General features: G+C 42.6%; 1 protein-coding gene across 1 annotated transcript in view; it reads right to left on the bottom strand.

The window, feature by feature from the left end:
* LOC115906399 (cytosolic carboxypeptidase 6-like) overlaps nt 1–27,116 on the bottom strand; it is a 197,538-nt gene that overhangs the window by 85,698 nt on the left and 84,724 nt on the right. Inside the window, exon 4 of the mRNA XM_030953548.1 lies at nt 14,268–14,382. Coding sequence (XP_030809408.1) covers nt 14,268–14,382 — 115 coding nt within the window. The remainder of the gene's footprint in view (nt 1–14,267; nt 14,383–27,116) is intronic.

Raw genomic sequence — 27,116 nt, 5'->3', positions numbered from 1 at the left:
GAAAGCACCATGTCTATAATGAACTTGTCACCAAGGAACAGGCAGGTATAAACTATTTCTGCTCATGCCAGCAATGGTCAAATGGTCAAAGCTGACTTTCCTCTTGCTTCTGCAGACCTGGAACCTCTATAGGGCTCACACAGCTTCAGCTTCTGCTTAAGGCAAGTGTTCAGGGAGGCATCAGCAAAGTTAAATGGATTTTCTGAGGAAGTACAACATTTTATTTTGTGATGTTTCTTCCTTACCCTATTAAGCTTACATGATACCAAACCACAAACCCCCTCTGCATTGCAAAGTTGAAAGAAAAAGCCTCTAGCTTCCATTGATTCTGATGGAATTTGTCATTTGAAAGGAAGAAATTCTCTCCAGAACTCATAGACTACTTCAATTAGATGGAATGACTTAGCTTGTAGGCACTATGTCAAATTTTCCCAGTCAAACAGTCCTTTAACTCTAAGACCAAGAAATCATTTGGTATATGGGCTTATTGCAAAAGAAAACTATGAGCACTACACAATAGTTTGAAAATCATACATTTTCAACCCAGAAAGAGGTTACTGTGATCATCTTTGCTGATCTACCATTCACACACAAAGATGTTTTTTGAAGCCATTCTCATTCAGAAAATAATGAACCACCCCACCAAAAAAAGAAAAAACAAACAAAAACCCCAAACCCAATAAAAACAACAAGGAAATGAGCAAAACTCCAAACTGATATTTTAAGAACATATTTTTATTTCAAACAAAAGCAGTCCATCAGGGAAAACATATCATGTCCTCTTAAAGACTTGAATCTTCCTTTCTTGAGAAGCTGCGTCAAGACATTCAGCTCTGTCATGCCCTCCCCTATTACAGTGAAATGAACCCTTCCTGTTAGTCCATGTTTATGTTCCTTATGTTTATACTCAGATCACAGATAATTGGGTCCCCACATATTGGCCCCAGATCATTCATTCCCTTGCCTGCTCTCTGCTAAACTAAACAAACAAAGCTCCAGGACTGCCTTGCCATAGAACAGTTTTTCCAAAACTATTCTTGCTGGTCTTTGAAACAGGCCAGACCTGTGCCAAACACAACTGTTTACACATCAATGCCCTTGTCTAGCTGGCTTTTGGAAAGCTGAATTTCCGAACATTCTGGGTGGTTTGAGATAGATCCAAGAAACATGGAGGAAAACTGAATGATGAAATGGACTCAAACCCCCAGGATTCCAAGAAACAGAGTATTTTTTCATACATGAATCAGAAAGAAAAGTCTGAGGTAGATTGATTGTTCAAAATATTTTGATTTTCTGATCAAGCAAGCTGTGGTTGTCTCCTTCTCCAGTTTCAAGATTAAAAAAAAAAACCAAAACACCTCAGTTCTTGACTCAGTTCCTCCAAGGTAGCAGTCATTTGACTTCCATGGGAATTTATGAATCCTCAGCTGTGTTGTTACTGTTAACAAGAGCTGACAGTTAAATGCATTTCATTAACAGAAACTAGAATGAGAATGACAAAACTTTAGCAGATCAGATCTGTAATTGAAAAGGTGACCAATGCAAGGAGAAAGAGCTGTCTGCCAGGATTGCACTGCCGCGCCCCCACACTGATAACAGCCTTATCTCCTGCTCCTGGCCTGTCTCTCTCCCACACAAGTTAGCACACCAGCAGCACGATGGAGATGTCAGGAGCAAACCCATGCCAGCATCACCTCTCCCTGCACATCAAGAGCAGGAGCAAGAGTAAATCCTGCTGGAAGAATTAAAACCAAAGGTTTTTCCCTGCTGAAAATGTACAGAAGATTAGCAAAGGCACAGCAGAAAGCAAAGGCGGGTGACAGGCAGTTTGTTAATTGAGTCTTTGCAGACTTGGAAGAGCGGGCAGAAGACCCAAGGACAAGTGCTGGGATACAAAACTTGCTGGGAGTGCTTTTGTGGGATGCATGGTCTCCCTGTGCAGCTTCCTCACCAGCAAGCACTGCCAAAAGATTGGCTGGGCCCTGAACATCTGTGGATTTTCAAAACCTACTGAACAAAGCTCTCTCCAGATGCACAAAATGACACTTTAATCCAGATGTAAAACAATGGGTAGAACCATTACACTGCTCAGCTGCAGCAGAATAACAGCAATCCTGGTGCTAGAATGTACTTGATGATTGAACAGGGAGCTGAGTAGAGCTCCACAGATTTGCCCAAGGAGTAAAGAAGAGGAGAACATCTAAAAGTAATTTATTCTGAAGAAACACACCTTTTGGGTCAACCATCCTTTCAAATATATTTTGTTACTGAAAGCTCCTTCCCTGGGTTCACCAAATTTAGAGTAGTCCTACTCCCAGTGGATATATGAAGGTTATTCAGCCTGATTGTGTAGTTTGCTATTGTGTTCCCTTCCACCAACTGGAGGGAGGGAAAGGAAACATGAAAGAGGGAAAAAACCTACCACAATTCATCCTATTATATTCAGTGCTCTGCCTTCCCCTGCTGTAACAGCTTGCTTGATTGCCTTGTCCCCCTGCTGTGCCATGCTCTTTTAGCTCTGAAAGCACTTGGGAAAGTGAGGATCATTTATGATATAGCACCTAGCAGGACAAGATCATGGCTTCTGGTCAGCACGGCACTGTCAAGGCATTATTGACCATCTCAACGTTCAGGCTCCCTTGCTGACCTCCTTCTATTCAAACTAATGTACAGAATTTGTTATTAACAATACAAAATACAACCAGTCTGAGAGGCTTTGGCCACCTCTGTGACATCCTTCTTTCAGTTCTTGGCAGTCCCAAAGATACAGCCTTACTGTAAGCCCTTCCATGATGCACCTCACTCACTGCTTTGCAGGGAAACAAATCACAGCTCAGCCTACTCTATGAGCAGAGATTGGTCTTGTAAACAAGAAAAACATGTTATTTCACTCAGCTGTCACTTGGAGAACCAAAGGAAAGGCTCCTGCATCCTTTTCTTTCCATGGTCATGATGTAGAGGAACTTTAGAAGGGTCAGTTTTTTGCTGTAACGGGGTATAACAGTTGCATGGAAACAGCTCGTTTCCAGCTTCTGACACCAGAAAGCCCCTGTTTTCTTAAATGGACATGCCAAGTCACCCAATTTATTACCAAATAGTATGAACAATCGTTTGCTGCTGTTAGGAAATAATTATCCTAAAAACGAGATCACATGGGCATGGCTGCTTTTGAGCACACCAAAACCCATCCAACAAATCACTGGCTGCCACTGTATTTCATTTCCAAGACCCTCAGAATCACTGCAGAACAGCCACCTACAATTTATGCTCGGGATTCAGAATTGCTTTATGTTCATCCTACCCAAGCTGACACAGAAAAAGGATCCCTCTCTGCTCATTCCTCTCTTCTGTCTGGGTCCCACGTTTCTGGCTGCACTGGGAGACAAGTGAGAATTGTTTTGTCAGGTTGGTTTTCTGTAGGATCAGTATTTTTCTAGCTCACAGCACTGCCACACAAGCACCAGTCCCTAGCAAAAAGGAGATGGCAGGGATGCACAGCCAGGAGGGAAAACAGAGCTGAACTGCTCCTCTGGGTACCCAGAACACATTTTCCTGGGCTTAAAGCAGCTGTGGAACAGCAGTCTCCCATGTCTCTGTGCTTCAGCAGAAAAGGGATGTGTACAAATAGCTAAATAAAGTTTCCCTTAAAACTACAAACTACATTTTCAAATGAGCACCAGGACTAGTTTTTAAGAGCTCGATGTCTTGCAAGCTCCTTAAACTCAATATTTAAACATGTTTCTTTTGAGACACCTCCCTTATGAGAATTAAGCCAAGCAAAATGTGTTTTCTTCAACCAGAAAATGAAACATCACAACTCTGAACCACTTAGAGGTGCTTCACAAGGCACTTCCAAATCACAAAGAGATTACAGTGTCTGGGAGTTAATGTGCTGTCCAAGACATGTGAGTGGGAGCTTTGGGCAGGTGTCTGCCTCTACACTCCTCAGAAGGGATGCACATCCTCAAATTCTCCAATCTTTTTTTATTAATACAATATTGGTTTAGATAGCGAATGCTTATTATTTAGCTTTGTCTCAGGATTGCTTTGACATTACATGACACTGCCCTTAGGACCAATATTATAAATTAAACAGCAAGCTGCCATCATTTTAAGTGCTGCGATTTTAAAAATAAAAAAAATAAAAGAACAGCTGTCACCCAGGAAAAGAAAACAACAAAAGTGGAACCTAAACAAACATTCCTTTAGGCTGCTATTGTTTTCCTAATAGCTTGGATGGTATTTCTCCCTCCCCACCCACACAGCAGCACTTGGAATAGGAAGACTGGATTTTTCTATTGCCAATTGATAAATTCTTTCCCAATTTAGAGTATTGAACCCCCCTCTTGTATAACATTATAATTGTATTATATATAATTGTGACTACAAGGAAAGAGGCTCTAGCAGAGATCATGGAAGTGATCAGCAGTTGCTGGTGATCTTGTGTAAATGGTTACAACTTCAAAAAATTCCAGGATGTCTGTCCAGAAAGGTCTTCAGGAAAAGTTAATCCCTGTACAGCCTGCCCTGGCAGCTGGTGAGTCTGTGCAGGTGAAAAGATATTGCTGAAATGGGACAGTGGAAGTGAGAGAAGATTGAAAAAGGTTCTGAGATGCTGCTTGGGGTGGAAGAGTCTGAAACTGGGATACACACTAATCACAATTGGGCCTTCCTATGTTCACAGACTACAGGCAAAACACCTTCCTCACTCTCTCTCTTTAGGCTGTTCACTCAAAAGGAACTGTAGGTGCTCTCATGAAGGTAGAATTTGACCTCTAATTGGTAATTTCTAGACTTAAGGAAAAAATTTCCCCTCTTGACTTGCAATTTCCACTTTTCACTTAATTGCTGCCTAGACAATCCCTGCTGGCACAAACAAGCACTGGAGTGTAACCTGTAAAGCTAAAATACAGAAGTAGCCTGGTTCTGCTCCGTGCACAGCTGAGAGAGGGGTCTCAGTCTCTGAGGGTCACAGAATCATAGAATAGCTCAGGTTGGAAGGGACATTTAAAGGCCATCTAGCCCAACTGATCTGCAAAGAGCAGGGAGATCTGTAGCTACATCAGGTTGCTCAGACTTGGAAGTTTTCAGGGACGAGGCTTTTACCACCTCTTTGGCCAACCTGCACCTGTATTTCTGTGACGGTGGTCGCAAGGGTTTTTGGGTGAAGGAAGAGACGAGATCCTTGACTCCATGATCAGAAGGCTTGATTTATTATTTTATAACACTACATTATAACTATACTACAAAGAAAAAGCAGGAGAGCTTTTCAGAAGCTTGCGAAGCTAAGAATAGAAAAGTAAAGAATGATAACAAACCCCGCTCTCTCAGACTGTGTCCGAGCGAGCTCAGTCCTGGATTGGCCATTATTTCTAAACATCCAAGCTGGGCCAATCCAGATGGACCTGTTGCATTCCACAGCAGCAGATAACCTATTGTTTACATTTGTTTCTGAGGCCACCGCTTCTCAGAAGGAAAAAATCCTAAAAGAAGATTTTTCACAAAAGATGTCTCCGACATGTTTCACCACCCTCATCCTAAACATTTTTTCCAATATATCTACTCTGAATCTACTTTCCATTATTTTAAAACCATTACCAGTTGTTTGTTTTGTTGCTACAGGCCCTGCTAAAAAGGCTTTTTATAAGCCCCCTTGGAGTGTTGAAAGGCAGCAATAAGGCCTCCCTGGAGCCTCCTTCAGGAATTCAGGAAGTTCTGCCAAGTACTACAGTGGTCCTGTACTCCTCACCAGGAGTCAGGACAGAGAAATCTCTTCCAAGGTAACTCCTGAAGATGGGGCAGAATGGAGGAGTCTACTTAGGGGACAACCCAACCCAATAACTGTGTTAGAGAGGGAAAACCAAACAGGGGCAAGGGCAGGAGGGGGAGAAAGCCCAGAGAGAACCAGCACATGCTCCTGAGTCACAGCGCTCATTCTGGGCACCTCCCTGAGCCAGACCTCCAGCAAAGCAAGAGCAGCACAAACCTTGTTTTGGGGAAGGGAGGAGACAAACAGGAATTGGAATGGGGATTGTCCCCACTGCTGACACCTACACCTTATCCCTGGCCATCACCTCTTGGGAGAAGCACCCAAAGGACCTCTCTGCTGCCCTTTGCCACTGCACTGACACTCCCCTCTGGTTTGCAAAACCAAAACAAAGATCCACAGCATGCTGGCAGAAGTTTACTAAGTCGTTCATGTAATTAAAAAAATTATAACCCCAAATAAAACACAAAAGCAAGGCAGTCAACGCAAAAAAAAAAATCACTGGAGAATTCAGTCCTTTGTTTGCTGCTATGAACAGAACTAACAGCTCCAACCACCAGAGATACAAGCCAGATTTATAGAGGAAATTAAAAAAAGAGAAGAAAGCCAAATATGTTTAGTTACTTAACTGAAAGTAAATCTAAGAAACCCAGATGGGATTATTCAGGCCTAAGATCAGCTATTCGGGAGAGAAAAAAAAGAGAAACAAATATTTCAACCAAACTGACTTTAACACCCCTGTTAATTACAAATACATTCTGGAAGATAAGGACATGCAAAAGAAATAAAGCCAGTGAAGGTCAAGAATAGGCTCCTACAGCAGCTTACAGACATAAATGGCACTTAGGTACAAAACTTTGATTCAGTTGGATGGGATTCATGAGCTGGGTGCTTATTCTCTGCATAATGGCTTGAAGGTAATAATCACAAATGGTTCTACTTAAATGGAAAATAAATAGCCCTGTCTCTTTAAGGACATCATGTCTCATTCTCAGTGGAATAGTGGCAGCTATAAAAAAAAGCTATGATTTCAGTATTTCTTGTTATGACTTCTCTCCCCGCTTGTCTAAAAATAAAAGGCTACTCTGTAGCTCCAGATCAATCTAACTAAAAGAGAAGAATTCGCTTACAAAAACAAAATAGCAGCTCTGACACTAGTTAGGTATTCATCACATGTGGAAATGGCCCATAATGCTGCCTTCAAACCTTTCCAACAAGTTGTATTAAATTAGGTTGGGTTGGGATTTTTTTTTCCTTGCACCAAAAGCAAAATAAATATAGCTTTATTTAATGCTACTAAAACGTTCAGATTCAACTGGGACCCCAAGGCATGTGGCTTTGTTGTTAAAGCACATATAGTGACTCTATTGATTGGTGCAGTCCTCTGTGCAAGAGAATTTGTCACATCAATAGCAACTGAAAAATACTCAGGAGCTGTAATATGGTTTAAATGAGCAGTTACCACATCAATATAAAGAGCATTTCAACGGCAATAGATAGGAACCCTTTTGCAAACCTAGCATTTGTTTTAAGATAAAGGTTGACAACTTTTTTTTTTTTTGTTTTTTTTTTTTTTTTTTTTTTTAAGGGAGATTTTTTTAAGTAATGATGAGCAAGGCAGCGAGCCCTGTAGCTGTCCTGTGGTGACAGCACTCTCTGGGCAATAAAAGCCACAATGGACAGAAAGCTTCCACGTGGGAAAGGAATGGCAATGCCACAAGCCAGGTGGGTGTGAGGGTCACTGATAACTCTGCTGCTCCTTGGGCTTCTCCATTGCTGCTGTCCAGAGCACAGCTGGGTCACAGCTGTGCACCCACCCCTGAATTTGCTTCCCAGAGCCCCAGCCTGGCACATACTTGAGCTGGGACCTGCTGGATGTGAGAAGGACAAAAAAGATCCTTACCCATCTTCAATGCCAAGCAAGAGCTGGGGGAGGAGAAACCTTCTGCCCTTCCTCTCCTCCAGCCTCCTGGGAGAAGGTGAACCATGAAATGGCCATTCCCAGCTGGTATCAGATCTAGGTGGGCTCAGAGAGAGACTCACTGGCCTCAGTGACATGCAATCCTGTAGCCATGATATTTTCTGAAAAATCCCTTTGCCAGGATTTTTCTCCTGAGAAGCTGAGAAGACTCAGAGGAAAAGAAAAACAATAATTATCTGCTGCTGTGGAATGCAACAGGCGCATCTTTGATTGGTCTCATGTGGTTGTTTATAATTAATGGCCAATCACAGTCCAGCTGTCTCAGACTCTCTGAGAGTCACGAGCTTTTGTTATCACTCCACTTCGTTCTTTGCAAGCCTTCTGATGAAATCCTTTCTTCTATTCTTTTGGTATAGTTTTAATATAATATATATCATAAAACAATAGATCAGCCTTCTGAAACATGGAGTCAGATCCTCATCTCTTCCCTCATCCTGGTGACCCATGTGAACACCAGCACACAATCCTAATTAAAAAGTCAAGCAAGGTGAGGAGAAGTGGAGGAAGCATCCTGCATTGGTGCATCCTGGGCTTGTGGGGTCTGGCACACAGAGCTGGGCTCCCAGCCCTCCCCAGGGCGTGCAGCCTCTGCTTTGGTCACAACTGAGTTGCAAAAAAAAAAATAAATAAATAGGAAATGCACGACAAGGAATGAACCTCCATTTCATGGGCTTGAGAAATCCCTGGTTTTCAATAATGAGAAATAGTTCTGTGTTTCCCAAGGAGGGAGCACACTTTTCCTGACTCTGTGTGTTTATAGAGTCCCATCCTCTCTCAGCCACATCCCTCCTTCCCTTGGGTTAAAGTGCAAGGGACATTCTTGTCATCCAGGCAAAAATCCCACAAAAGGAAGATGAGAAGTGGCATGTGCTGCAAGTTTTCAGTAAGATGAGAAATTTCACACTATCCTGATATCTTCTGGGTAACTGCTTATTTTATGATGACTAATAGGCAATTACTATGGTAATACTGCAATACCACATGTGTGAGGTTTGGAAATGAGAAATTATAGGTAACTACTTTGGACTCATTTCTATGGTAACAAAAAGTAATTGTCATTAAATACCAGTTATATTGCTGCTGTACCTGGTAATTATAGATTTTTTATGCCCAGTAACATAAATAAAACCAATAAATTTATTCAAAAGGTCCACGATTGTTTACTTATACATTTCTATATAGAATACACAATGACAAACACCTAATTAGGAAAAATAAACTCCATTGAGAGCTTCATCTTGTCATCTGAGATGGATACTCTGTTTTTCAATTTAAGAAATGCATGAATTTCACATCTATTAAATGAAATTAAGGGGGGGAAAAAAACCTTCTCTGCCAGAAAAATAGGTGAAAAATAATGAAGAGACAAACAAATGATAGTCTGCATGTGTGGAGCTGTGTCTTACAACTAAATAAGCAATAGTAAGACCATCTGACATACTCAGTCCTCCCAAGAGGGACATATATAATAAAATAATTTGCATAAAGTCTACGTGTGCTTTTACTGTTAAAAAGACTTTATGAATTTCATGTGAACATGAATTTTTTTACTATTTCTTCAGTCACAGAAATAAAGTCCAGAAAAAAATGTTCATGATAAATCTGAAATATTTCACCTGATCCAAAGCCTAGTTTTCTGATTGTATTTCAGATCTTTCAAAAGGAGTGTTTAGAAAAGATCAGTTTTTAAACAAATTGTGCCATTAACAAACAAAAAAGAAATAAGATTGTCCTTTATAAAATGCTGGTATGAATGATTTAAAATGTTTCTCAAGCCTTCCCTTTTTTTTTTTTTACTGGAAACAGTTTGCTACATTCGACTCCCTTTTACAAACTATTAAAGTCTTTACAAAACTGCACTTCTGGGACAAAAATATAACGTTTGCTCAAAACATGAAATCCCAACACAGCTTTCACATGGACACCAACACTGTTCATGGTGAATTTGGTTTTCCAGTCTGGGTATGGCTGGCCTCTTTTCTGTTCACCAAATTAATTTGTTAACTCTTTACACAAACAAGAGGTAAGGACTGTGTTGGGTTCAAAATATTGTCACTGACAGTGAAATGAGAAAGGATTAGAATTGGTGTGTGCCCTCTCCTCCCCATTCCCACAAATTCTTACATTCCCTACAATCTGACTAGAAGGATACAGCAGTGGGGAGATTTCAGACCATTTCAGCTAATTCAGTAATTTACTGAGGGCTGATACTGCCACAGCTCCCCTAGAGAAGGAATAGAGAAAAGGAATGGGAACATTCGCTGGGGTGTGCAACAGAGCCTTCAGAGAATGGTCCGGATATTTCATGTGCCTTGCCATGGCATTTCTGGGGTACCTCAGTGAAGAGCTTCCCAGACTAAGCAACACATCCCTTTTGGTGCCAGTGTGGGATTTTGCCTCTGAAAGGTGAGGCTGACAAATTGGAACTAATCTAAGGCAGTGTGGTACAGTCATCTCGCCTGCAGGGACACATTTCAGCATTCAGCTGCAGAATGCCAGCTTAAGAACAAGCTCTTGATAAAGGAAAGTTCAGGCCAAGCCTGGGGATGCACGACTTTTAAATCAAAACCACTTTTTTTTCTCCCCTTAGTCTACCCCCTGCTCCCTGGGGATGGCAATATGATAATGCTGTACTGCAAATAGAGGGAGAAAAGTTGAGAAATCTCTCTTTACTGCACTAGTTTCCCTTTATTTCCTAAAGCTGTTTCACAGTTTAATCCATCAGAGAGGGTGAGATTAGTGTTATGGAGAAACTCACAAATATTTTTATTTTTGTGCCACATTTTTTTTAAACTAAAGCTAAAGATCAAGTCGTGCACTACTCCCAGCAAAAGGAGTCCTTCTATTCAGGTGAGAGCTGAGGACAAGTTGTCAGCTAGAAATGAGGGGAAATTATGCTGAAGACTCTCTGTTTTAGCTGCGTCAAACAATGGCATCTTCCTGGGCAGTTTAATTAACAAGCCCATGCAACATAACATCATCCATGCACTGTAACTGCAAAACCAGCTACACTTAGAAGTGTAATGATACCAGACTTTAAAGACTTCAAGAAAAGAGAGAAGCCTGTCTTCCTGTTTTGGAAAAGACTCCACATCCTTGGCCACAGCAAACAGCAGGTACCTGTCATTATTCTGTATTTCAGGAGCTGGGTATAATCATGCAGCAAGAATAGGACTTGGAGGGTGGTATTTTTTCCACTGAAAAGAGAGTTAAAAAACAAACAAACCAAAAAAACTCCCAACAAAACCAATAAAAAAACCCAACCAAACAGAAAACCAAATTCATTCAAATTTCATTTCATTCAAATTGTGTACAGACTTCCTAAACATTCTGAATTGAAGGAGCTGCTTAATCACCCCTGTACATCCCACAAGGCACCACGTCTTTCCATTCCTAATTGTATAGGAATAAAAATTCCTAAACTCTTGCATAAACTTGAATAAATCAGTAAAGTTTAGCATCCCATTTCCATCCTGAAATGGATCAGAGCATCCTGAGCTCTGACATTCATTTCCATGACCATTTCTTTTAGAGACATCTGAATATACCTGCAACATATAAACAACTGTCCTCACAGGTGAGTCTGTGCTTTATGGTTGCAGTCCCAAACTCACTTGTTGCTGGTGATGAAAATTTCACCACATCCAAGTCAGAGTCACAACCCATTTTGTCTGTTCTCTTGAGAATGAGCAACAGTTTCTGGAAAACAGGAAATTCTTGGTGGCATCATTGCAGATGTGGCTTAAACTCCTAAACGTCAGTTCACAGCAACAAAGGAAGGAGGATTTTGGATGAGAGCACAGGTCTCACACCCTCAGTCAGTCCTGCATCCCCAAAAATAGCAATGAAGAAAACCTCACCAGATTAGCTGTTATCATATCACCCTGGCTTGGTGAGTCATTGGTTCCTGTCCTGGTGCCAGGAGAACAAGCCCATCGCATCCCATCCCATCCCATCCCATCCCATCCCATCCCATCCCATCCCATCCCATCCCATCCCATCCCATCCCATCCCATCCCATCCCATCCCATCCCATCCCATCCCATCCCATCCCTCCTCCCAGAGCTGCTGACACTCTCAGGCTCCTCATGGTGCCTGGGATTCCAGAGGACAGCCAAGTGCATCCAACAGTGCCCTTTGCCAGTTGTGCAAGGCTGTGCCCTGGTGGGGTAAAAGAAAATCCTCTCTCACACTGGCAGGAGATCAATTTACAAATTCAAGCATGAGGTTTAATTACCCATTTCATTATCTTAGCTTGCATAGTCTGAATGTGAACCTTCAATGAACCAAAGAAATAGTCACCAGCTGCTGCTTTGAGAAGCAGGGAGATAACAGGAAGAAGTTCAAATGCCTAAAACTGCTCTTGCTGCATGTGGCACCCCTTGGAGGTTATCCCCAGCCAACAGATCTGTGTTAGACCCCACTATGTGGAAAACTTCTGAAAGTCCTATTTATGTGCTAATCTGAACAAAGACCAAAAGAGATGAAGCAGAGTTATCTAGCAAATCACTGAGAAGCCTCAGAGTTAAATTTTCAAATACAAGCAAGTGATCCTTAGAGATTTTTTTAGACATTCATCCAGTAAATTCAAGTAAATAAATTGTGATGTGCTTGTGGATTTTGTATGAGCATGAAATAAAGTGTTTGCTGCAAATTATTCACTCAGCACTAGTTAACTGCAATGCTGGCACATTACTAGGCTTTTTAATATTCTTCTCAAGATAACAGGTAGCATTTTGCTTATTATCCTCATTTTTAAGTTATTAGTTACATTAGGCCATTTGTAAATACAGTGAAGAATTGCAAGGAAATCAAATGGATTTTTTTTCAACTAGCTCATTAAAATTCTCTTTAGTTCAGGAGTGCTGAAAATCCTGCATATCATGGAAAGTTAAACCAAGAGCACACCATCAAGCTCAGCAATTCCAAATTAATTCACATACCCTTTCTCACTCCCTGGGTTCCCAAAAGGCTTTTCAAGTTCTGAGCCATATCAAGGCCTATAAAAAGCTGCATGTCTCTCAAAAACTATAAATAACAGAGCAGGGGAAAAACCCTACAGGGCAAGCGAACTTAGGGAGAAAACAAAAGCTGCTTAATTGAAACTGGAGTTTGCTTTTGTGCAAGGCACCTGGAAGAAAGGAAAGTGATGTAGTATCAGATTCTAGAGCCATTTTGGGGCTTTTTTCCCGTATGGTGACACATTCTGATAAATTCCTGGTGCTGTCTGACGCCACCCCTGCAGTGCCACTGACTGATTTGGGATTTGCCAAGAGCTGGGTGAGCATCACTGCACCTACAAGGAGCCACCTGTTCTGTGAAGTTTCACTCAGAACACACAGAACCACTGTGGAAATCACCCCCACAACTCCCTGCTGCTTCAGTTTAACAATGAGCAAAGAAAGGGAGGGATAAAGAGCACAGATCACAGGATCATATATGCTGGGAAAGACCTCTCAAACCACTGAGTCCAGCCAATTAACCCAGCACCGCTAATCCATGTCCACACCCACACATTTTTTTATCACTTCCAGGGATAGTGATTCCACCAATGCCTGATCACCTTTTCAGCAAAGATTTTTTTTTTCCTAATACTTAATCTAAAACTCCCCTGGCACGACTCAAGGCTGTTTCCTCAACAAAGAGCTGCCAGCAGCCCCATTTTCTGCACCTTCTATCTTCCTCCTCCTCAGTGGTCTCCTCAACCATACAATAATCCAGCCTTGTTCTGCTTAGCAATGCAACACCTAATTAGATCAAAGCTCAAGGTAGCCTGGCTACAAAGTGAATTGTGTTATTTAGTCTTGCACTGTAAGCAAAACCACATGCAGTATATTTCATTTCTCAGGGGCTTCTCCAGAGAACTGTGTGGTACATGTAATTGCCCCCACAAACAAATCATCAACTAATCAACTGCTTTTCATTATCACCTCCAGCAGCACATTTATTTTGTAAATAAATGCATTAAGAGCAAACAATTTTAGGGAAAACAAAAGATTATCTGAATACGATCTCAGCAGAGGAGGTGGTAAAGTAGTAATTCAAACACTAAAATGGAGCAAAATTAGCATAGGGTGGAATGATTATTCCATTCCATGTATCCCTATCTATTACAGTACAATAACAGAGTGAAATCTGTGACTTTAATGGATGATCTGGGTAGTTTAAGGGAGCTGTGATTGACTGACACATTTACATAGAGGCTGATGAGCAGCATAATGAGTGCATTCATAAAACGCAGCTAAGGTCTAACTCTAAGCTGACATTAACTCCCACATCAGAGGAGGCCTGTTGAGCAGATACTCTGCTGTCTTGGGGAGTTGCTCTCTACCTCCTGAAGCAAAAAAATGCCCTATTTGCCCCTTTCTTAGGTGGGAATTTCAGGAAGCACATGGCCATGTGAGAATCTCCAGCTTAAGAGGAATTAATTGAAACAAGTCATATAAGACTCAATGACAAAACAGTGCAAGGTGTATAGGGCAAATATAACAATACATGGCTTCATTCCCCACACCATACCTGTAATTTCCTAGGTAAACTCCATCAGGATTGAGCATGGGAGCAATCTTGAACACCAGGTGGTCTCTCAGTACTTTTGCAATTGGATGGTGGCTCACGAGGAAATCAATTATACCTGAGAAGAAAATTTAAAAAGGTCTTTGAAGAGGGGTGTCTGTGACATCAATGATTTCCACACATCTACTTGAAATTTCACATGTAAAAGATTAGAATGATGATTCCTCCTGGTTCCTGGCACTGCTCCTGCTTCCAACAGAACAAACCACTTGCAAACATGTAGCACCTGCCACCTGCCACCTTAAAACAGCAAGAACTTTAAATGGAAATACCTGAATCTGTCCTCATAATGCACGTACACCATGGCTGCATTACCAGACACTGTCGAGTTTCCACAGAGGGAGAAGTTACTGCTCATCAGCTAAGCCACATAACAAAAAGGAGAAATGGAGATACTCCTCACACCCAGCCTGCACAGAGCTCACCTTGTGAGTGGAAATTTGTTGAGATGAGCCATCTCAAATTCATTTCAGCATACACCCAGACCTACACATGACATGTAAACACAGATTTCAGATCACCTGCATGTATGAAGAGGTGTAAAATGCCTCACAGAAATTAGGAGAGTTGCATAATATGTGCACTGGGCACAGGGATTTTGTGCCACTGGTGGACTGGAATTTCTGAGGTCATATTCTTAATTTCTTTTACACTCTTAAAAACCAGGAGTAACTCCATCTCAGCAGCCCCTTTAGTGTGGAACCCAGGCAAGGGATGGGGAAGCAGATCCTAAATGCCCTTCCTTTGGGCACATCACAGCACCAGAGCCTGCAAGAGCTCCTTCCTCTTGGCCTGGTGCTCAGGGAGCCACAGAGCATTGCCTCAGCCCAGGGCTGGTGCTGGGGCAGGAGGAGGAACCTGGCAGCTAAATTCACTGCTCATCCCTCCACTGGGTTGGTACTGACAGAAATAGCTTCCAGGGAATTAATGTGGAGATAAATTGAGTTCCTGTGTAATCTCAGGACACCCACAGAGAGGTCATGACAATTTGCTATTTATTGTAAGGTCCATCCTGTGAAGCAGGAACCATTTGCTGAATTTCCCCAGAATAAATCAATCACTACGGTCTGGTAACAGGATAAAATTAAGCAGAGAAAAATTAAGGCTGCTCATCAGTAAAATTTCAGTAATGGTGAGCTCTCTTAGAGTGTGGAATTGTCTCTCCAGGGTAAGAGTGGAATCCCATCATCATTTAACACTGGGCAGGGTAAAGCCTCAGGGAATAGCTAAAACAAGCAATAATTCAGCGTAGAAGGGATGGCCTGGGCTAACTAGCTGACTTCAGACCTGATTTTTTGTGATTCAATCAAAGTGTTAAAAAAAAGCCCCGAAACCCCATGTTCATGCCAGGTTAAATACACCTGTTTACAGCTTGGCTGGAACATACATTAAAGATGAGACCAAAGTCTCACATTCTGCATGACTGCTTCATTTAGCTAATTTCCTAAGGCCCACTTTGTATTACAAATACCAGAAAGTCTGAACCTAGGCTGCTGTTGGAATGAATTCGAATTTTCTGAGGCATATGGGGAAAAATGAGGCTTCTGAAATGTCTGAGCCGATCAAAGCATAGTTGACTCTAAGCATCAGCAATTTTTTCATGTCTCAGTGACTAATCCTGAAGAGGAGAGAGGAACTTTCTGTAACCAGGTCTTCCAGTTGAGAAGAAACTAAACCTGAATTTCTGAGGCAAATTATCATATACATAATTATATTTCTCAGGAAATGTCCCTGCAATTGCCTCCTCTCGATGAAGGAAACTGAACATCGATCTGCTTTTTGGCTGCTGTTGTGACTTTTGTTCATTATCCAACAGCAAGAAACACGAAGGAACGACGGGGACACAGTTGGATCCTGAATAACCAGATTTCCTAACTGTATGCAAACACAAAAAGCTTAGCTATGTTAAACTGCTGCCCTGACTGTTTCCTGGCAGTGTCTGAAACATAATCCACAGTACTCACACCTGGAGGGCTCAAAATCACTTAAAGGGAAACAACCCCTCACTTAGCCCTTGGTTTCTCAAGACCCTGTGCTGGTTTTAGTTTTAAAGAGCTTGCAACTTGACTCAACTAGACTCAAACTCATCAGTTTGTGCTTTCTAAAACACTTGGAGGAGTTAACTATTCAGAAATCGGTGTGTCCAGAACAAGGTTTATCCCAGGTTAGATGAGACCCTTCGAGTGGAAATAAAAGCAGCACAAGTATCGCATCGTGTGCATTGTGGATCATTGCTTTTCTTTCAGGGGGTGACACAAGAGCCCAGACCCTCAGGGCTTTGCTGTGGCCACCACGGTGCCATGGAGAGGCTTGTCCAGGTTCTGCTCGTTTCCTGATGAGGTCTCTGGTGTTGAGATGACCCCGAGGTGTTAGAAAGTCTCTTTTTCCCAGCCTGGAGACCAAAGAAGAAGCTGAGATGTGTCGGTTCTGCTTTCCAAGGTTGTTTATTGTTTCTTATCTATAACATTCTTTCTCTGACCCGCCCTAGGTCTGTCCAGCAGGTCGGGTTGAGGCACACTGGCCACCCTCAGGATAGTGTTATATTTTTATACTAAAAACTATGTGTACTTTATTTACAATAATTTTCCAATACCTATCACCTACATTAGACAGTTTGTCTCTACTCTAAACCAATCCAGAAGTGCCACCATCACAGCAGAAGATGGAGAACAAGAAGGAGAAGGAGAAAGACAGGACATGTCCAGATTCCTCCATTTTGCCTCTTGAACCCCCATTCTAAAAACCCCAAAATTCTACTTTTTCACCCTGTGACAAATTCACTATCATTCTATTCAAACCCTTGTGGCTTGTAACTCTTCGCACAAGTTGGTAATTGTTTTTTCCATGGGTTAAAATCAAAGGCACAGATGTTTTTGACTCTGTGCCAAGGTCCCTGAGCTTCCTGCATGGTCTCAAGCCCTCCAGGGCAGTCAGAGGAATGTCCTGGGTTCCAACAGTTTCCCCTCTGTTACTGATGCAGCCTCACTCAGAGTTTGGCAGGAGCATCTTGGCAGCTGGAAGCTGCAGTTCTCAGCTTCAGCAGGCAATTACTGTTCCCCAAGAAAGAGCATGCAGTGGTGTGGCAGGCTGCACATGAACATGCAGCGGGTGAGGGTCTGCTGTGCCTGATTCACTGCTGCACCCAGCTGAAGGATCTTGGGCACCCAGAGCTTGGTGTCAAACACAACCCAGCATCTCCCCAGGCACCCCAATCTGCCTGGGCTGCTGCAGCCAAGTTACCCATCAAAAGGAGATTTACTTGATTTTCTTACTTAGCAGACAGTCAGTTAAGCCTGAAGAAGCCTTACCCCATTGCACAGATACCAAGGAAGAGTTAAAAATAACTCTCAGAATTCTAACCTGGAAGTAGAGGCAGTTCTAAGGAGCATGAGAAAAGCATGAGACAAAAGCACACGTCTACATATACAAACCTCACCCTAAAATTATTGTAAGTATCCAAATAATCAATAAAACTAGGATATAGCTTTGTGCTTCAGATGAACGCAATAGTTCTGGGCTGCCTGAAATAGTCCAGATCAATAATATTTAAAATAAAAAGACAGATACCAGAGTATTAAACAAAAAATACCATTGCTGAGAACTTGGTCCTCCTGTTAATAAATCAATACAAACTAAATTTTACAGCTCCTGTAATCAGCAAGAGACATATCAGTGTATCTCATTAGGCCAGGGTTAAGAATTTGGCAGCAACCAAAGCCCATTTAATATCATTTACTTCAAGGCAGACATGGCAATACAACAGATGCCCTAATTTATTTGTTGATCTTTGTATTAAAATAACAGTTTGCTGGTAAACAGGAAGGGTAATGATGCCAGTCACCCTTGTTAGTGGCTAATAATTGCTTAAATTGTCCACTAATTGACCTGTGGTACTGTTGAAGCACTGGATCGTGTTGCAGGGCATGAAGTAAACAAGGCCACTGTAATGTTGCTTTAGAGAATGACTTCTGGAAATAGAACTACTTATTGCCATAAATTTTCTTTTCACAGATGAGCAGATTAATTGGTCTGCCAATTAGTCTGCTATTAAAGAAAAAAAAAGGGCTGCCCACAGATTGGTTGGATCTTCGAACTGTAGCCCCAGTTTGGGTCAAAGGAAATAATCCAATCTGAACCAGGCACATCAGCTATGAAAAATAAGACAAGCATTATTTAAAAACACAAACCTCTGTGGCTGGAGATCAAGGAAAATAGCCAAATAATGAAGTATTAACTCTTCAAGAGACTTCAAAATGAAATAGAGAATGTGATGGAATGGGCCTCCCAAGGCACATTACAGTGTGGAAAAGTTCTCCAATTAGAAGAAGCAAAACAATATGGATTATTTTCCTCTCAAGCTTTTTGGAAAGCAATTAAAATCTTTATATTTCAAATAATAATGTGCAATTATAGATGCTGCCTGGAACCAGAACAGCTCAGAAATCAGCATTCAGCCATGACACTGGAAGAGGCTTATTCATAGTCCACTAAAAATCCACCAAAGTCTTTACATCAAATTCAAGGAGATTTTCATAGTTGCAAGCAAAAGGGAATAAAGAATTGAAAACAAAGCAAAGGGAAAACAATACTCACAACTGCAAGAATTAGAGACACAGCCACACTGACAAAAATGTCAGACTGTTAAAAAACTGATTTCTTGGTAAACCCAGTTTAACTGAAACTGCACTAAATCTGGACCAAGCCCCTTCTACTCTGAGTCACTTCCTTATCATTATTCTTTCTCAAGACTTAATGCACTTTTTCAAATTTCTCCTGCCTTCTGCAGCTCAGCACCTCTCATCTACTCCAATGTTAGGTCCTGTGGCATCTTTCTGCACAGCCCAAATTATCTGCTGGTTCTTCTGAAGCAAGTTAATCACTCACTCCTCCATAACATATCATTTCCACTGTTCTGTCAAGACATTTCCTCATCCAACCTCCTTAAACTCTGTTTAAACTTCCTGCTTGCTCTAACATGACCTCTCCACATTTGCTCCTTCCAAAGAAAAGCCAGCCTTATCCCCTGCTTTTTCCATTACTCCATCCTTTCACCCTCAGTCTGACAATATATTTAATTGTGCAGCTATATAATACATTTGCCCTGCTCCTATTAGTGAAAATCTAATCAGCACAGATCCTAATGCAATGGCAACTGCTAATGCAAACACAGCCTGCACTGTATCTAGTATATGCCAAGAAAGAAGTGATTTGTGTTTTCAGACCCATTTCCTAATGCTGAGTAGCTGCTGGTACCCTTCAGTCAGCTCACCACAGCCTGCAGGTTAAAGAGAATGTGACAATTGGGCTCCAACAGCCATAGGATCTATTCACTGGAAAATAAATGTAAAGGAGTCCCAAATACTTATGCTTCAACATGAAACTGTTGAAATACACTGTTAAAGGAGGCTGAATCCAATGTGAATGACACTATAGTTCTGTTTCAGTGGAGAGAAAGAAAGCAAAAATATGGGGTTGGGCTTTTTGGAGAGGTTTTTTAATGCAATAGTGAAAAAAAGAAAAGAAAAAGGTGATAATGGCCAAGCAATTACAATATTCTGCCTCCAAAAAGCAAGTACAATACACAGGATAAATGACAGCAAGCCACCCCTGTGCCACCATTTGCCTGAGAAGTGTTTCTCCTTCAGCAACAGGGCCCTCGTCTGTTCAGCCCTTGCCCTGTCTCATGGCACTGCAGGAAAAAACCTATAAATCAAAACAAAATAAACCAAAACATAATGAAGACAGATGGACCCTCTTCTCCACCCCAGCATGGTGGGGAAGGTGTCACACTCCCACTGAACCCTGCCCAGCACAGGTCACAGCAATGCTGTGCCAGGGTGGGCTCCAGAGAACACACAGCTGCCCCTTCAGTGCAGCCCCCAGCAGAGCCCAACAGGCAGAAATGGCCCCAAAATGCCTTATTCTGAAGTGCTTCAGTGTTCAGCACAACACAAGAACAAAAATAAAAGCATGTGAAGGGTGATAAACGAGTAGAGCTGACTCATAGCGAGGTTACTGACATGATCTCACATCATGCTGTCACCAAAATTATTCCTACAAAAGATCATCACAGAGGGGTCCATATGCACAAGATCATCACAGATGCTGACTCTGCCCCTTCTTACAGTTCTGCTCCTCCTCCTAATGTGGAAAAACAGATTGACAAACTCCAACGTGTTTTGTTTGTAGTATTTCATACTTTTTTAGAAACATGGTTCTTGGGCAGGGGAAGGGGTGAAGAAGGGTGATGCTGACATCAATCCAGAAAGAATCTATGGATTTTGAATGCTTTTTATCTTTCCAAAGATCCCTTTGGAATCCATGGCAAAACCAAGATTTATTTCATCAAAATTATAAAAGCTAATATGGCTGGTGAAGGAGCGCTGCAAAACCAAAACAGGCACCTGCTTATGGTGTTAGACGAAGGGAAAATTGATGTCTGAATTATGTCACCAGCTTGCACATGCCCAAACTGGTGTACGTCTGCATGCATGTGCCTCTCTCTCAGTCGTTTCTGGAATTGAGACTGGGAAGATCCAGATCAGTGTCTGCTTTCCCCGAGCCCCTCTCTGGCCATCGTCAGCACACCCAGGAGCAAGGCAAGGGAGGGCAGGATGCTCTCAGAGGGATGCAGCACCTTGCACAAAACCCGAGTGAGCATCCCTCAGACCCCCCCTTTCAGGTCAGACTCTTCTGCTTTCCTGACATTCAGACTTCATTTAGACTTCCCCCAGGAAAGGGGACCTGCACAGGCCTGAGGGTGGCACATGATGAAAAACAATCCCGGTGTTTGAAAATGCAGAGAAGGGAACAACTTTCCCCAGTGGTTCCTGTGGACGGGAAGGTCTCAAGGGAGACAACAACCAAACAACAATTGCCCATGTCAGAACACATCAGAGCCAACCAAGGCAGGTGAGACAGCTCGAGGAAGGACATCCCTGGTTACATTATTTCTGAAGGGTACAGAAAGAAAAAGGCTGATTGATTCTCTTGGAGTATCAAACCTTTTGATCACACAGCAATTTGTCCCCAGCTAGACAGGTAAATATTTCAGTGCTAAGTAAGATCTTGTGTCATGAGTTTGTTGGTTAAAAGCACCCCAGAAAATGTCTGTAGGTTCCTACGGTTATTTCAATTTTTTTTAAAACCTGCAACCATCATTGCAGTTGTAAAAAAATCCCCCAAAAACCAAACAAACAGTTACTACTGGTGCATTGTGCACAGAGCCCCACTTCACCTATTTTAAAAGAAGTTTTAATCAACCTGAGACAGAAAAGTTGCCCACCTAACTAAGGATCCAGCTGCAATAAGCAGATTGATTAGAAACACATCAAGCTATATTATGGCATGTTTGTTCTTTTATTTACCATTTAGTCTCTCATCTATTCTCTGCTGTAACTCTTGGTCTCTTCAAAACACAGGATTAAAAGCAAAGGAAATCTCAAATAATGGGATAAAATGAATGTGCAGGAAATGAATGGGTGAATTAGATTACAGCAGATGAAACACTGAGGTCTCAAATGCAAAATGCAGGGAGTTTATTTAATTTGTTACTCTTTTAAAATGAAAATATGCTCACTGACTTGAATTAGTAATTTTCCTGTTCTAAGATATGTTAGGCCATTACAGCTAGGCCTGTTTCCAGAGCAGTGAAATAAATGGAAAACAGCCAGTCTCCCAGGGAACACAGTCCTCACTGCATTTTGCCAACCTAGTGGAACAGTGCTAATGTCAGCTCCAGAGAAAACCACACTTCTGCTGGAGGGGCTGCCTGCTAAGGAATTGAGAATGACTGGCAACAAATACTTCAAATGGCAGAGCAAGGCACTGTGGATTTTCTCCAATTTTAATGTGCATGGTAAGCACAGACAGTAATTGATTTAAAGAAGATTTTAAAAACCCATCATTCCTGACCATTCCCTCCCTCCCTACTACAGTTAGCCCAGGGTTTCACAAATAATTAATCTGGAATTTGGTGTGGCTGGAACACAAATCCATGAGAACAGCAGTCTGGAACCTCCCAGCTGGGTTCTGTCAGTATGAGAGAGAAAACACTCTGTCAGTTGCTGACCCAAATCAGAGCATCCCAGCCAGCACCTCCACCCCTCCAGGTTTCCCAGATATCTTTTTTTGCATTTAATGATCCAACTGAGGCGACTGAAGTCTCTGGTGGAGGCCCACAAGTGTGTGACAGCCCTCTCCAAACACATCAGCAGATCCCAGGGTGTGGGGACAGTGAGTGCCCACTGTGCTACTGCATCTCAGCTCTGTGGTGAGATGACTCTGACCATCCTGGTGCCCAAACATTTCAACTGCTTTCCAGAATTACAGAGTCATAAAAATCCTTCTCACACCATTGTAAGGATACAGGAGACATTTCTGCCATCACAGCCTCAACTGACATTTGGCATCTATTCAGATTGCAACTTCAATGAAGATTTGGGAAAATTGTGCCATAGTAAAACATTCTGGGACTCCTGGGTAAGGAAATGGACCATATGATACCATGAGGCAGACCTTGTTTGCCATTTTAATGTGCCTGCTGACTGGACAGGACTGACTGGGGTGGAAACCTTTAAATTTATCATGGATATCCCACATAAAGGAGGCACATTTACACCACTGCCTTTCATGTGCACTATCCTACTATTTTTGAGAGACTTCTACATTTAGACCGCGCAAACAAGGCCTCAGAACACCAAAGAGTTCCAGACCCTGACACTCCAGATGCATTTCAAACAGGGAGAATACACAGTGAAATGGATGTGACTGGAATAGTCAGTCACAAATCAGCAGCCTACAAGTACAATCAGTTCAGTGTAGAAAGTTGCTAAGTGATGAGTGTTTGGGATTTCCTATGTATTTTTATGAGCTGTTGCTCTTTCCCCGTAAAAAGATCCACATCTGCTTTGAAGGATATGCGGCTGCTGGTGCTTGGCTGGAGCACAACATCCCGATTCAGTGCTGAAAAGATATAGATATGCATTGCCAGCAAAACATAATTAAAGTTGGCATTCCCAGCGACTGGGATGTGGGACCAGGAGCCAGAATGCCAGATCTTAGTCTCTAGCACTGCTGATTTTTGGCAAGTTGCTGCCAGAGTCTGCTATCTTCGTGTGTTCAACTTGAGATAGCAATGGCCAGATTTGCAGGGCAGCAAAACTGGCATCTCTGGGGCCAAAACCAGCAGATGGATTTTCCAAACAAACTCATGAAAGCTCATTGGAGCCGACTGTAGTTGGAAACATGGCAAGTGGCCACAAAATGCTAGGTGTTGAGTAAAATTCTGAAACTTTTCTGCTCTTACTCAGCTGTCACTAGTGAGATCTGAGCCACTGGCAGTCCATCCCCAGCCCACTGTTCCCTAAAGATAAGCACTTTCTGAAAATCAGCCCTGTAGAGGTCAAGGTGGAAAGACTTTTGGTGACAGAGACAACCAGTGTTGCTGGTCAGGTCAAATTTGCAGCCCTGAGTGCTCTCACTCCTGCTCTCTTCTTTTCTTCCAAACAGATAAGCACAGAAAGGAGCACACAAAGTGTTCCACAAACTATAGCTGGTTCTCAAAACCTCACAGGATTACCTGGAGAGGGTAAAACGTGATATTTAATTTTGCCTGTTAAAATTGTCAGAAAAAAAAAAAGACAATCAAGCATTTTGCGAGGACAAGTCTAGTTCCTACTTTAAAATTCTCTAGATGCTTTATACTACCCAAAGCCTGATCTTGTCTGAAAAGCCAAAAAAAATAACATTACTAAACAGACTTGAGCAGATGATGAGACCACACAAATGATCTTGTTACAAAAGATGCCCAAGGTCATATAATTCATGTAATTATTAGGTCATACATTCATGTAATCTTGTTCTGATAAAACTGTCTTCTAACATGCCTTAAGACTTTCTCTGATGCTTTGGCACTTTAACAGCTGGAAACCCCAAGGAACCAAACACTTTGACCCTTTTCCTACTTGTTGGATGCAGAAATTCATGGCCTCAGGACTCATTTGGATGCCATTGAATTGGAGTGTGCATATTTTCAGACTTTAGGAAAAAACAAAGAATGAGGAAAAACCCACCAGACTGAAGCCTGCGTGCTTGAACACTTGATCAGAGCAGAAGGGGGGTGTTGGTGGCACCATTTCCCTCATTCCACTGCAGCTCTGGGTGCAGGGGACTCGTGCTCTCTCCAGCAGCACCACCAGCCCAGGTGGAACACCAGGTTAATCCCTCCCACCATTTCATGGTCTCTGCCCTTCCTGTTCCTTGCAGCAATGGGATACCCACCAGCTTCAAAGGAGCAGACTAATTTAGGAGAGCAGAATGAGGCCAGGGCTGGATTTGTCAGGTGGAAAGTGCAAACCTGCACAGAGCGAAGCAGACTGTCTGCCCTGCACAGAAATGAACTCATATCTCAGCCCCTTAATTACCCTGATGGCTGATGCTGCTTGCTTAACCACAAACTAATCTCCCCAGGCCCAGGGGCAGTTGTGCAACTCTCCAGCAGAACTGATGCAACAGCAAAGACCTGTGACTTGAAAGAACCTGTCAGGCTGACAGAGAGAGGAGGTATTGGCAGGAGCACACAGCTCCTGCTTCAGGATTGCCTGAAGGGTTCCTAAATTCAGTGCACAGCACAGACTGAGTGGGTGGCTTCCTTGGCTGGCTTTCCTTTCTTTAATTTTCTTAATATGCTGTAAGGAGCTTGGAGTTCTCTTTGCATCAAAATGAGCCTTCCAATACCCCCTGGATAATGCCTCTTTTCCTCCTGGGGAAAAACAAAAGGGTTCCTGGAGAAGCACTGCAAAGATCAGATGGTCTTGTTTCATCAATGAATTACTTGGGATTTATCAGAATCATTCTCAAGATGTTACCTCAGAATATGATGCTCTTGGTCATTATTATTCAATGTCCTGCCCATGAGTGTGAGCCCCCAGTCAGCTCAAAAAATATTCACTGCATTATGGCCCTCAATTTTTACAGAACTAACTAATGTTAAATGCAGCTAGGATTTCAGCCTTAGAGTTGAACAGAAATATGCAGAAGATTCCACCTTCCCTGATGTGCAAGACAAGAGACAAACCAGAATAGAGGCTTGATTGCAAAGAGGGGGGAAATAAACATAAGGGGAGTAAAATCCAGAATGCATGAGCCAGAGTCAAGCAGGCATGTACCCTGGCAGAATTAACCCAGGCACTGTTTCCTGCTATCCCTATCAACTCACAAAACACCAGACTTTTCCCCATGGCCCTGAAGGGGAGTTTCAGCTGTCCACCAACAGCTCACCAGCACCAGCAAGGAGGTAAAAAAACAACCCAGAAACAGAAAACCACTTCATTCTCCAGTTTGCTATTTAGAGCTGTAAGGGTCTTGCAGGGGAAATAGAGGAACTGCATCATTACTGGAGTGTTGCTGCTTTACCCAGGAGCAGGCAGAGCTCCCCAGAGCCTGGAAGATGACTGCTTTCCTCCCCATCATGACAACTGCAGATGTGGAGGTCAGAAACCTTTCCAGGGCTGGCAACAAGACTGCACCACAAGTGTAAATTTTCCAAAGTTACCTGCACTGGGGAAAAGATTCCCAGCAGAGCTATAAAAGTGATAAAAATAAACTTTGATGGACACAACGAGGACTAAGCAGACTTATTTCTACTTGGGAAACCACTAGAAGTTGCAAGGAATAGCCAAAGAGGATGAACCTTCTCCTTTCAAGCCTTTTGTTGAATTATCTCCCCAAACTCAGAGCACTCCCTATATGGCCAGAGTCACCTTTTCATAACCTGGCAGCAGGTGCCTTTTTGGGAATCAGGAACATTTGGGATTTCAGTGTGCTTGGTGGAACAAAGGTGGGCACTGGGAGCAGGGGCTGGACTTGTTTTACCCAGTTTCACCCAGTTTTACCCAGTTTTACCCAGTTTCACCCAGTTTTTCCCCTGGGCCTGTCACAGAGTGTTGTTCTGCAGGCCCATTGAGCAAAGCAGCAGCTACACTGGGCTCTTACAGAATTAACTGTGGTCACAACAAGAACTGCAGAAAGCTGAAGATGGATAGATTAGCCCAAGCAAAGAATGTGATGTAAGCTGAGCAGGCAAAAGGTGGATTTCTCTGGAGGCAGACAGAGAATACATTTACATATGAAAATCTAATACACGGTGAAAAAGGGAAAGGGCATTACATAAATAATGTGAGGCAAGGAATGAAAAACATGTATTTTTAAACACATTCTAAAAACGGTTTCCAGCATCTGCAAGCAAGTTGCTCAGCCAAGCAAAGACCCAGAGGCAACAGGTTTGAGTCAGGCACACGCAGACCAGAGGGGCCCTGCAGAACATCACTCATTCACACCAAGGTCCCTTCAGCTCCAGGGTGTTGGGAGAGTATTGGGGGTATCTCTTTTAATTTGCCTTTATCTTCAACAACCTGTAGACATTTGCTACTGGCCACATCACAAGTGGGCTCCTCAGCCAGACAGACGCCTGGTGCCACCACTGCTGGGATGAAAGTGGAACCCAAACTGCTGGGAAGGAGCAGGAGCACATTGGTGCCCCCGTGGGTGATGTGGCACCCTAAGGCTCTGGATCTCCAGAGGACACAGGTACAGGGCTCTGAAGAAAATTGGGATGTGGGAAAGGAACTCTTTGTTGTGCTTCAGCCCAGAACTTTAATCCACTCGGCCGAGGAGAAGAGCTGAGGTGTCCCCTCCTCAGGACTGAACGCCAGCTGTTCCCTTCTGCTGGAGATGTGGCTTTGCCACTCATATGTGGCACATCCACACACTCCCCAGATGCAAACACTGGCA

This window comes from Camarhynchus parvulus, chromosome 8 (assembly GCF_901933205.1).
Source record: "Camarhynchus parvulus chromosome 8, STF_HiC, whole genome shotgun sequence".
NCBI lineage: Eukaryota > Metazoa > Chordata > Aves > Passeriformes > Thraupidae > Camarhynchus > Camarhynchus parvulus.
Note: the sequence above shows the minus strand (reverse complement) of the source record. Positions and strands in the feature narration are given on the sequence as shown.